At 39.5% G+C, this 13,447-nt stretch overlaps 1 protein-coding gene and 1 long non-coding RNA gene across 12 annotated transcripts in view; one reads left to right on the plus strand and one right to left on the minus strand.

The window, feature by feature from the left end:
• Positions 1-13,447, minus strand: part of rerea (arginine-glutamic acid dipeptide (RE) repeats a) — a 505,448-nt gene that overhangs the window by 197,623 nt on the left and 294,378 nt on the right. For 10 of the 11 annotated variants that reach the window (XR_005945305.1, XM_041206432.1, XM_041206431.1 and 7 more), the window contains one exon: positions 11,955-12,003. Coding sequence is in view for 9 of the 11 variants with exons in the window: in XM_041206432.1 (XP_041062366.1) it covers positions 11,955-12,003 (49 nt within the window). In the remaining 2 variants the exon portion in view is untranslated. Of the gene's footprint in view, positions 1-8,770; positions 8,789-11,954; positions 12,004-13,447 lie in introns of those variants that run through there. The other variant, XM_041206435.1, reaches the window with a different exon arrangement.
• The window catches only part of LOC121288104, an 11,905-nt gene continuing 9,663 nt past the window's right edge, over positions 11,206-13,447 (plus strand). Inside the window, exons 1-2 of the long non-coding RNA XR_005945307.1 lie at positions 11,206-11,544; positions 11,660-11,832. This is a non-coding gene — a long non-coding RNA (uncharacterized LOC121288104). The remainder of the gene's footprint in view (positions 11,545-11,659; positions 11,833-13,447) is intronic.

Consider the following 13,447-nt stretch of genomic DNA (forward strand, 5'->3'; position numbering starts at 1 on the left):
TCCTTACTAGCATGTGACACGTTGTGCAATGCTCACATAAACACTGAGATATATATGTGTATATATAAAAAATTACAACACTCAGGTGGAAAAAATTATCTGTATCACAAAATCTGCTATGAATGGTGCAGGTATTGGTGGGACAGACCAAGCATGTGGCAGCAGACAGTAATGAGGTTGAGTAAAACAGGCAAAGAAGATGATGGGGGTAGGGGGATGGAACAGGCCAAATCTGGAAGCAGAGGACTTCAGTGGAGCACACCAAAGTAGGTGGCAGAGGACAATGGATGGTGGCAAAGTAGAGTTGACCAAACCAGACCTGTAGGCGCATATAGACAGAATCAGGCTGAGCTGCATTGTTTTGCAGTTGAATGGCATGCTGACACAGAGCTCACAGGGGAAGAATTATCACTTCAGCAAGGCATCATGTCTGCCAGCACCCATGGCATCAAGCTTGAGAAGGGAAGAAAATTAACAAAAAAAAAGCTGCATCTGTTGCACAGGGTATACAGACAGCCAAGTCACATCCATGCCTTCACCACCCACCCCCTTTCTCTATCTTTCATGTCTCGTTCTTTTTCTACAGTCCACTTGGCAGTAAAGCTTGCCTATGTTTTGGGAGCATTGTGACTTCCTTGCTATTAGGAAGCTGAATACATGTATGGTAGGTTTGGACATTGTACCAGCAAATAACAGCACATATGCCAGGGCAAGCAACTGATCAGGGCTTGCAAATCACAACCAGTCATATAGCTTCAAATTATCAGGGCACATATTAAATGGTCCCTGATTAACCAACCACCGTGCAGTTCAAACAGGGTACCCATACATCCAGAAAGGTCTTGCAAATTGGTTTGTTGTGGTTTTAAAAAGCCTGTACAAATATTTTGGTTACGACACAATCACTCTATTTTAGCAGCCTGCCCAAGTAACTCAGATCAGATTTTTTTTTAAAAGCAAAGCTAAAAATGTCTCTGCTTGCAGAACCACTATTTGTTGGTGAGTGCATTCATTCAGCACTCGTGCTGACAGAATTCTTCTGGACTAGGCCTCAGCACCTTCAATAGCGCCCTAGACCTAAACTTTGTTTGGGTGCCAAAGGTTAGTTCAAAACATAGGTCTTAATTAAGTGTACATCATAACCAGTAGCAGCCTAAAGGTAGAGACTAATTCTTCTGATGCTTGATCTTAAAGCACAACAGACTTGTGAGCAAAATTCTAGCTCAAGGAATAAAAGGGGAAGTAGGCACTTGGATAAGAAACTGGCTGAGTGACAGGAAACAGACGAGTGATAAATGATTGTTTTTCACATTGGAGGAAGCTTTGTAGTGGAGTTCCCCGCGGGGTCAGTGTTGGGACCATTGCGATTATATATTAATGACTTAGATTGTGATACTTAGAACATGATTTCAAAATTTGCATATGATACAAAAATTGGAAACATTGTTAGCAGCGATGAGGATAGTCTTGAACTTCAAAAGGCCATAGACATGGTGGACTGGGCAGACAAATGGCAGGTGAAGTTCAATGCAGAGAAGTGAGAGATTATTTATTTTGGCAGCAAGAATATGGTGATACAGTATAAAATAAAGGGAGAAACTCAAAGAGGAGTAGGAATAGAAGGACCTCAGTGTACATGTACATCAGTCGTTGAAGATGGCATGGCATACTGAGAGAGCAGTTAATAAAGCATATAGTTTCTTAGGTTTTATTAATAGAGGCATTGAGTACATGAGTAAAGAGGTTATGGTGAACTTGTATAAGACACTAGTTAGGCCTCATCTGGAGCACTGCATCCAGTTCTGGGCACCATACTTGAGGAAGGATGTGAAGGGATTGGAGAGTACACAGAAGATTCAGAAGAATGATTCCAGGGATAAAGAATGGTAGCTATGAGGATAGATTGGGACTGTTTTCCTTGGAGAAAAGAAGGCTGAGAGGAGACTTGATAGAGGTATTCAAAATCCTGAGGAGTATAGACAGGGTAAGTAGTGAGAAATATTCCCATTCAAGACATCATCAAGAACTAGAGGGCACAGATTCAAAATAACTGGTAAAGAGTGATGTGAGGAGTCTGGAACGAACTTCCTTAGTCATCAGGGGCTATGGGGGAGCGTGGGAGTATGGCGTTGAGATAGAGGATCAGCCATGATCATGTTGAGTGGCAGGGCAGGCTCAAGACCTACTACTGCTCCCATTTTCTGAGAGGCTGGTGGAGGCAGGTTCAATCGAGATATTCAAAAGGGAATTGGATTGTTATCTGAGAAAGAATGTGCAAGTTCAAAGAGATAAGCAGAGGTGTGGGACTAGACAGAATGCTGTTTCAGAGAGCCAGTGCTGGCTCGACAGACCAAATGGCTTCTTTTTGCGCTGTAAAGATTCTGTGAATCTATAAATCTGATACTGCAATAGCAGCATAAAATGAAATGCCAAGGAAACAGAGTAATGCAGTATATATCACTCTTTTGGACCCTATGTTCAAATCTAGTTTTTGAATATTGATCCTATTTGCTGATTGTAATGGTCCTACATGAAATAGGTTTTGCATTATCAATCCAGTTGCAAGCAGACTTTGGGCTCATGGGACACAACTCCCTCCAATTTACCAATAAATTGAAAGGTAATAGGATAATTAATAATGAAATACCTTGATTTTTTTTTTCAAAGCATTCCATGGCATTGCCCCTCCCTGTCTCTGTAACTTCCACTAGCCCTACAAACCTCCAAGATATCTGCACTATTCTAATTCTGGCCTCTTGCATATCCCCAATTGCTCCACCAAAGGAGGCTGTGCTTTCAGTTGCTAAGGCCATACACTCTAGAATTCCCTCCCTAAATCTCTCTACCTTTCTTACTTCATAATGCCCCTTAAAACCCACCTCTCACATCAAACTTATGGTCATCTGCCCTAATATCCCCTTTTGTGGCTTGGTGTTAAATTTCATTTGATAATGTTCCTGGGGAGTGCCTTGGGGCATATTACTAGTATGTTATTAGATAAGGTACTATATAAATGCAAGATGTTGTTGTTAGAAGTTTAAAAAAAAGATTGCACTGTTGTGGTAGGGGGTAGTCATCTGAGGATAAGGTGTATGGTTGGGATGGATTAGAAGGAGTTTTGCTCTGCATCTAATTATGATATATCTAACATGAGTACTTAATGCAGACACTAGTTGCAATAAAATGTAAATTATTCAACATCCCTCAACCTTGGTAAGTACAAAATTCACAAAAAGAGGCAAATCCTTGCTGTCAGTCAATTACATTTCTTTGAGTTTGTTTCCATAGTGAAGAGGCTGCATAATCATCATCTATAAAATAGGTAAAAAAAAACTTGAATTGCAATCAGTTCTTCACATAATAAAACTACCACTATCTTTAGCTTCTTCAGCTGCAGTGTTACAATATATACACGACAGCAACATTACCTACTTGTAAAGGCCAATAGTGCATTTTTTTCTAAGTTGCTGGCCTATATAGATCTCTTTCTCTGATATCATGAAAAACTGCATTTCCAACAACTCACCCAAAACCAGAATCACAGTAATCTTGAATATGAAACGGACTAAATGTTCTGGATTCAATCAGAACACAAGATTAACAGGTAGAATAGAATACCAGAACTTCTATTAAATACAAAACAAATTGACAAGAGCAGTGAATTAAAGAATTTCAACCAAAATTTTTTTCTGAAGATAATTTAGTTTCATTATCTTCGGTGTGGGTATGAACGAGATTATTTTTTTAAAAAAACCTTTGTATTTGATGAGCACTATTAGGTTAAATAGATGATGCAGATCAACAGCACTGCTGCAACACAAACCACACCCTCAGAAGAGCACCATCTGCTGCATCCACTGGCTCTGCACACTTTGTTTGCACATGAATGGTAACAGGAGTACTTAACAGGGATTGTACCCGAGTAGATCAGCACAAACAGTAACAGTACAGCAATAATAATACAGGATTTAGTATTACAAAACATCAGATTCAATGATTAAATTATAAAATATAACGTCTTTTAAAAATCTACACAACTCTGTGGCACTTGAAAGCAACTCAAGAGTTTGGAAGTATACTGGTTATGAAATGAACATGTAGGATTTATTCATGAATTCTGTGCATGAAGGAACATGACCAGCGCCTCACCTAATAGCCCCCTCTCCAGTCACAGCTTTTAACTTTGCTTAGTAGCTTTAATATGACCAATTAGATGATTTGAAGAAACCAGAACTTGGTTGAAGAAATAAAAAACAAATGTTGCACAATCACGAGCACTGCGTCCATGCACCATTAAATATCAGCTTGTGCATAGAGATTTCTTTGTCAAAATTTCAGTTGATCTCTGCCCATCCGTCAAAGTGAGATGGACTAAAAACTATCGTGCACTGATGCATACTGATTGACAAATCCCAAACTTGGCTACAGGGACAAAAAACACCAACCCTTACACAATCAAAGATGTTTACCAAGTTTCTGGTCGACGCCAGCTAAGTATTTCTGAGAGATCTCCATCCAATCTAAAACATCAAGTCCTCTAAAGGGCATAGAGTTTTGCTCCAAATAATGACCAACAGGTAGGAGTTTGTTTCCTTTTCCCCCTTGCAAATTTCCCCTGGCAAAGACATCAACTCTTTGGTGAATTATGGTTTCCTGGCTGGGCATAACCCTCTAGCAAATCAGGTGTGAGCATTAAGTTGGCAGACTGTTCAACAATGAAGGGCACTCTAATCCTGTCCTCATTCAACACCCATACAGCTGTAACTCTTTCGAGTACAAACACGTTTCCATCTGTTTCAGATGAAGTTACATTGTTTCATAGTTTACCATTGTGAGATCTGAACTTTTGATCTTGGGGTTACAAACCCAGTACCATAACCACTTGGCTATTTAGGCCAAGCCCACCCATACAGCTGTACATGCACTTAATCATTCTCCAGTCAAATTATACTTCTCTAAACCAGGAAAGATGATGCTAATTGAAACACCACTATTGCTGCCCCCAATGAGTACAGCTATCTCCACACACCAAGGATTGGTCTTTCTAGTCTGTATAGTTCAGCAATCTAGCACAAAAAGGCGGCATTTGGTCTGTCATACCTGTCTAAATGCTATCCATTCAACTTTCATTTTCCTGTATCCTTTTAGTTTATTTCTTTTCAAATATTCATTCTAAATTATGATATTGGCTTTGCCTCAGTAGCAGTTGTGCTTATGCATTTCATGTTCCAACAAGTTTGTGTGGAAGAGCTTTTAACTTCGTCTTTCCTGTGACTGATAATCCAGAGACTATGCTTCCTTGCTCCCCAGAAAAATAACTTAAATTTTCTCAAAACATTTCATAATTTAAAAAAAAAATTTAGGTATTTATATTTCATCAAGAAAGCCTAACTTTTCTGCATTTGCATAACTTGGCCTTGCATAATGGTATAATTCTAATGGATGCTTGCTGTACTCTTCCCATGGATTCAGTCTCTTTCCTATAATGAGATATCTTAACTAACATATAGTATAAATTGAACAAAACTTCCGTACTTCTATATTTAATAGCCTAACCATACAACCCTGATTTCCATTTTTTTTCTTTTTTTTAATAATTATTCTCTCTCTCCTCCTACCTTTACAGGTCCATGTATTTGCACCCATAGACCTCTCACTGGTTAAGTTTGTTAAGCTCAGAGGGAACAATACAGTGATTAAAGCTTGGGATGCAAACAGTGGAAATAGTTTGTCTCAGAATTATTTATTTTTATTTCTCCTGTTACTGTTGTCTTGCACATGTTTGCAGAAATAAACAGTGAGACATAAATCAAAGAACTGCTGACCAGAAACATTACTGAGCCCAGCCCCGGCAATCTAAAAAAACCTGGATTAACATGTCTGATTTATAGCTAATAAACTGGGAGCGTGGGTGGGGAGTGGGGGGGACACACGGAGGGAGAGGTTAGGAACGGTGGTGTTTCTGGTATAACTAGTTTCTTGTCAAATGTTTCTGCTGATCTAATCAAACTGCATTCACTGCAGTTCATCCAAAGGTAGATTGTTTGCTGATCAACTGTTAAGGCTACCTACCGTAGGTATGGTATTCCTCATTCTTCAAGAGAAATTCAATCTTCATCTACAAACAGAATCGCCGCCAAACACGGGATGGGGATTGGATGGAATCACTAAGATAACGTCCTTTAAGAAATTTGTATTCTTGAGTAGCCAGTTTGGTCTGATCTATGAAGCTATATCCTTGGTAGTTTGGACCACAGAGTCAACGGAGATGTAGAAGTGTTGCTATACCACAGGTACCAGTCTCAGACCTGGCACGTAGCCACCCAAATTTGCAAAGCACCTTGAGAATATAACTTCCTACTCCAATTACCTGTTCATTAATTTTTCAGGAGGAATAAGTATCTTGCACTAGGGACTTTATAAATCTAGTCTGTATGTGGAAAATGACACTGGGGAGTCTGCTTCAGACCATGTAAACAACAATTCCTCATTAACTATGGGAACTCTGTTAAATCTGTCTGGCTTGGAAGTAACTGTTGCACATCATAGGAGGAGGAGGAAGCTATTGTTTTGAGAATATCTGCCCTGAGGATAGCTCCACTGCTGCCAGAAAGGACTCCTACTAAGCTGTTCTTATTGCAGATTTTTGATAAGGTGGTTGTCGAAAGATAAACATGCAAGATATGAAACTTCAGCCAGAAAGGCATTTAATAAAAGCTCTGGGTGTCAAGTCACAAATCATTTTTTTCCTTTCTGGTTAGCCATGGCAACTCATCATCATGTCAGAAAGTTCCCAAACCAAACTCTGAAGAACTCCAAATTACTAGTTTTCATTTGCCAAATATGGAGAGCACATACCCTCAAAGCCATTGAACTTAAATGTAGAACTAAGGTCTGAAGCTTGTATATACATGTGCACTGATAATACGCAGTTCTATTTCTCCACCCACCTTCCCCACACTGACTTCACCTCCCCGCCCCCCCAACCCAGCTCCACTGCCTCTGTTCTGATAATAGGAACATAGAAACAGGGGTAATCCATTCAGCCCCTTGAGCCTGCTCTGCCATTCAAGTAGATCATGGCTGATCTGTATTTCAACTCCATCTACCTTGATTCCCAGCACACAATGCATGGTCTTCATTCCATATCCTTTAATAATCTCAACAAAGATCAATCAAACTCAGTTTTGAAATTTTCAAGTGACCCACCCTCAATGGGTTATTGAGGGGTGGTAGGGGTTAGTGAGCAAGGACAGGTGGCAGAGAAGAAAGAGTTCCAGATTTCCATCACCCTTTCTTTGAAGAGCTACTTCCTGACATCACCCCTGAATAATCAAGCTCTAATTTTAAGGTTACACTCCCTTTTTCAGGACTACCCTGCCTGAGAAAATAGTTTCTATCAACCCCATACTCAAACTGCTCATCTTGACTCGTCCTTCTACTTTCTCCAGCTAAACACATAACACTGGAATTATTGTCTTCACACCCTGTCACAAAATCTTGGCCTTTTCTGCTGATTTGATTCTTCTCTCTGGCCACTGTCTCAAGTTGAACCCAATTATTGATAGCTCTGCACCCTTTTGACCCCAAGCTAAGTTTCTGACCCCATATCCTCATCACAAACAGCACCTCCATAAATCAGCCCATTTCCACTGCTACTCAGCACATCTGCTACTGAAACCCTCATCAAGGTCTTTGTCTCTCAACTAGTCAACAGGCTCTACTACTTGCATCTTCGTCCTTACATAAATCTTTACTTCCAAAATCATCTTCAGCACCGTCCTGCTCATCCACGTCCTTCCTGAATTACACTGGCTGCCAGTCCAACAGTATCTCCCATTTAAAATGCTAATCCTTCTGTTTAGACACCTTCACTAAATTTTTGATCACTGTTCCTAGTAGTACATTCTTTGGCTCAGTGACCATTCACGATTATGCTTTTGTGAAATGCTTTGGGATGATTTTCTACCTTAAATCAGCTATATAAATGCAAGAGATTGTTCCCTCTGTACAACCACCTTAACTACTAGGACCTAGGCTTGCAGGGTTTTCTGCAGCCAAGTGAGAAAAGTCCCGGCCAGCACCAATGCCTGGTCTGCCCTTTGAAGCCCCATTATAAGAGCCTGGTTTCCATGGTTGTTCTTCAGCAGAGCACCGGAACACTGTGGAGCTGTTTGGTTTCAGATAGAATTATTAAATTTGCCTCAAAGGTTTACTTGGTTCCAATGTCCCATCAAAACGTACAGCAATTTAAAGATACCTCAGCCCAGAAGGTGACTCCAGGGGCATTAATTAATTAATTAATTAATTGGGGGAAGCGGTGGCATAGTGGTATTGTCACTGGACTAGTATTCCAGAGACCCAGGATAATGCTCTGGGGACCCAGGTTCGAATCCTACCATGGCAGATGGCAAAATTTGAATTCAATAAAAGTCTGGAATTAAAAGTCTGATAATGACCACAAAGCCATTGCCGATTGTTGTAAAGACCCATCTGGTTCAATAACATCCTTCAGGGAAGAAAATCTGCTATCCTTAACTGGCCTGGCCTACAAGTGACTCCAGACCCATAGTGGTTGACTCTAAATGAACTCGGAACAAGGGCAATTAGGGAAGGGCAATAAATGCTGACCTAGCCAGCGACACCCATATCCCATGTACCAATAGAAAAAAATTACTGCACTGCCATCTTCCCCTTGACTACTGTAGGAATATAAACCTAATCATCAAACATGCCTCTGCAACCCAAGCAAGGTAGCAAAATAACATACCTAATATAAGTACATATTCACACATCTGGTCTCCAGATAAAGCCATCCAACACCACACCACAAACCATCACATCACACCATTTGGTTAGAATTAGCAGGCAGAAAGATCAAGCCTGGTCAGCTTGCAATGTCCCAGCCACTTTGACGTTGGAAGTCTAGGGCTAAATACCAGTGCCACATCACTGACTGATTAAATCCAGCTTCTTGTGCAAGTGCTTCAAAGGGATACACCCAATGTGGTAAGTTTAAACTTTGAGTGTAAATCTTGCATGATGTGCTGCAACCTTGAGAAATGGAAATAGGTGTCCACCAGTATCTTACATGGAAAATTTCTGGCACACTGGACAGTTTAAACTTCACTTTGAAGAGCTGATTGAGGATTATGGAATCCAGAATGCTTTTGTTATCACACCTTGTGCATGCAGGCAAAAGGGCCCCGAGTTCCAATGACAGAATAATTCCAATGTGCATTCTTCCAAATAGATACTCCAGAATTTAGAAAATCTCAATTCAAAATACAACAGCTGAGTCCAGTTCGTTACCCAGTGTACTAATGCAGTCTGTCCTTTTTGGAGAATTGGGAGCACCCTGTCTTAACCTATTGACGAGGCTTCCTTTACTGTACCATGTCTAAAATACCCTGATGGTGTTTCTCTTAAGCAGATCAGTTATCCAATTGCCGAAGAAAGCCTTACAAATGAAAAGTAGTAAAGTTACAGGCAGGTCACAGAAAGGCAACAAAGAAATGCAAATTAACATACTAGGGAGCGCAGGTATTACACCTAAATCCTGGAGATCTACTTAAGCTTGCTTAATGAGTTCCTTAATTTGTGCAGAAAAATGATTTGCTAAAGAAAGAGCAGCTTTCCTTACCACTGTCCAAATCTTTGCCTAGCTTTATTGAGAGGACCATGGTAGCCGTCAGTTGTTTGAACATATCAGGAGGAATGAGTTTTGCAAACTGGGTGATGACTTTTCACACACTCACTGAATTTGTTTTTTTTTAAATTTGCCATAAATGCAGAGTAGCAGATCTTGAAGCAGGTTTCAGGAACCGTATGACCCACTCTGCTGGATATGACTACCCTTATACCAAAGATTCTTGATCAGTGCCTACATAAAGGAATGTTTGGTAGGTTTCTGTCATCATACTAGACAGGAGCTTCTGGAATATTTTGAATTTCAAAACTGTTGTCACCTTAAAATTAGGTTTAGAATGCTTTAACAATTTACATTTTTCCTGATCTGAATCAGAAGTAGGCAGAAAGGTCTACATCTGAATCATTCAAGGCCTGTTTCCTCTGTTCTTGCCATGCTACATTACCTGAATGGATATGTTGTATGATATTGTCCCAAATGATTTCATAGTGACGTTAAAAGCGACAACTGAACAGACATAAGATTCTTTAATAAGGATTTCTTTTTTTTTAAGTTTTTATCTCTATTCATCTCTCACCTTTTTTTGATTCTAACTCCTACTTGAGTTCGATGTCATGGGTGCCAAAATTTCTACAGTACCTGATTCAAAGGGGGCAAGCGGATTGGTCCATGAGAGATATCATGTCTTAAGCTCCGTGTAGTCCACAAACATGACCTTTCTCAACCAGCGCATGGCGGGGTCCGGGATTTTAAGAGGATGCCCATTGACACAACACTGAGGTGAGCTAACTTTACACTAAGACTAAGAATTAAAACTGGGATCACCTTCCTTGACATGGTTCGGTTATGCACTAGGAAGCAAATGCACCAACTGAGCCTTCAGCACATCTAACAGCACCACTTAGGTTAAATCATTCTTGCTAACCTACCTGTAGTATCAAGACTGGTATCTGAAGAAACTGACCTACACCGTTCTCCACATCAATGCCAATGATTTTGGGGGAAGGATGCTGGCTCTGCAGTTGAGGATTTAGAAGACTGAAGTTAATTCAGCAGATCGATTCTACTGGTTTAACCAGGATTACTGGGCATGTCCTGCCGTGGTTAACAGGCTAACAAAAGTGATTCTTAGCTATGAAAATGCAATCAATGAGCCTTTGACCGAATTAAATGGCACACAGCATTCATATCATTCTGAAATAAATGCCACAAAGGATGTTTCGAATAGCTCTCTGGGTTAGAGAGCAACAGCAGGAAGAGGAAGAGGCACAAAATCTTAAGGCAAAGTAAAACTAAGTTACTCTGCTAAACTAACTTGTTTATATTATTTTACCAAGAATTAAGATTCTCCTAATACAGTATTTGAATTTTTCACTGAAGTTTATTGTTCTTTATGTTCATAAATAGGAACAAAAATCCTCAAATTGGCAAAAACAAACAAATAGGGTCAAGTTAAATTGAATTTCATAATTTAGTGTGCATAAGTGCTAAACTCCTGACATTGTTTGAAAGGTTTATTTGCAGGTGCACAAAGAAGGTGCTGGTGTCATCAAAACCAGAACACGCACAGCCAGTGCCAACAAATACATTATGTATGATAAATTGAACTAGACTCTGCTGTAGTAAAGTGTGGCAGTGACAATGGTGGAATGACTGTGTTTGCTTAAGTTACCATAATGCCTAACAATATGACTCAGATTTTGCTCTGCTTCCTTCTTTATGTCATCTCCCATAGCCAGTGTTGTGCCTTCAGCACAAAAACCATCAGCGGCTCTCAAAGACATGAAATCAAGGATTCCATCATCATTGGTCCTTTTTGACAAAAGTTTTGGATACAAAGAATAGTTAAGGACGTACAAAGGATTTACAAACCTCTACTGTCATCAGTTTTGGTGGTGAGCAACTACCTCCAGTTATTAATTTTATATCCTTGGGATACTCAATGTTAATGTATTCTGCATTTCAAGTTGTTCCATCCTAATTAATGCATAGGTTGTGGTTTAACAACAGGATGTTAAACGAATAACAGGATGTGCTGGAAGTGCTCCCCCTAGTGTTGCAGTGTCAATAGATGCGTAAAATGTGCCCTTTTTGAGGAGAAGCTTCAGTGGTTTTGGGATCAACAATTCTAATGCGTATGCTGAGAACAGTGGCAACTCTGCTCAAATCCAATTTTAACTAAGGTACTACCCGATATTTTACAAAATATACACATCGTCGTGCAATTTTATCTTTCAGATTTTACAAATGTGTCTGAAAAGATTATGTAGAGCCATAAATGCTGAATAAACAAGATCTTCCCTACCTGATGACTAGGTCCCACACGGATTTCTCCCTGCGTGCTATTCAGCCTCCTGCAAAAGACAATTATTACATGTAAAATAGAAATAAGCAACAGAAAAAATGTTTTTTTTTGAATGCCTCATCTCATCTTTAGTGTGTTCCAAAGTACTTCCTGCATAAATTGCACAAGGCCAAGGTCTCACAAATAGCAGCAAGATGAACAGCCAGTTAATTTCATTTTTGTTGTTGTTGATTGCAGGAAGAATGTTGACCAAGACGTCAGCGACACACTCCCACGCTGTTTCGAATTGTACCATGCAAACTGCTACATTCTGTGACCAAATCTGAATCACTGTAAATGTTAATGCACAAGTGAAAATAGGAGCAGGAGTAGGTCATTCAGTCCTTCGAGAGTTTAGGCATTGGTTCAAGGTTTCATCTGTAAGGCAGCACATGTGAGAATGCAGTATTCCCTCAGCATCAGGTTATACCGTATGCTCAAGTGTCAGGGGTGGGACTTAAAAAAATGGCCTCTGGATCAGAAGCAAGACAATAGTCAACTGAGCCAAGCTGACACTTACGATTATAGGCAAAAGTCTTGTTCAAAGCTGCTGAATTATCCATTCTCAAACTACCATTTGCATGCTTCACATATACTTTCTTAGGAATAGCTCCAGGAGATTCCTGTAGTTGCAATTCATAAAGCTCATCATGTTGCGACATTGGTCAATGCACTAAAAGAATTCTCTGCCTTTTATCAAATAGTGTCATAGGATCTTCAGTATGTTGTTGAAATAGGAGTTATAACAGGAATAATAGCATAGTGGTTTTGTTGCACATGTCTTTAACTGATCTTTAGTATAGAAGATTTTAGGACATCGTACAAGCAGGAATAAACTTTGCTCTTTATATCTTTATATACTTGTGAACCTATTAAACAGCACATACTAATGATATATTGCTTTAAAGAGATAGGAGTACATCTGACCATGTGACAATCTTCAATGTATTATTTTTCAAAGGCAGAATTATGTTCTTTTAGGGTCACAAAGTCAAATTGCTCTTCAGTAAACAGTGACTCAAATTAATCAATGGATTGGTTAGAAAATGTTACAGATAAACCATGATCTAATTGAATGGCAGAACAGACTCAAGGGGGTGAATAGCCTCCTACTGTTCCTAAGTCCCCATTGGAATGTGCTTGTTAGTTTCCTGTTGCCAGTCAAACATGCAGGACAGAAGCATCTGGTTAAGATCATTTTGCATCTGTATTGGAGTATGACCTCTAGCTTATGATGAATGCTTATACTTCTTTTCTTTGAGTTATTGCATCTTTTATTTTTTTAAAAATTCATTTGCCCTTCCATTTAGGTTTTAGTTACAATATTCTTAAAATATTATTTTTCTCCAAATTGCTATTCACATTCCATTTAATGTGACAAAAACCGAATACATTCACTTTGAAATCAACTCCTGAAGGTTCCTTCTATAGTACCTTCCAAAGCCCTGACCTCT

The sequence above is a fragment of the Carcharodon carcharias genome, chromosome 15 (assembly GCF_017639515.1).
Source record: "Carcharodon carcharias isolate sCarCar2 chromosome 15, sCarCar2.pri, whole genome shotgun sequence".
Classification (NCBI taxonomy): domain Eukaryota; kingdom Metazoa; phylum Chordata; class Chondrichthyes; order Lamniformes; family Lamnidae; genus Carcharodon; species Carcharodon carcharias.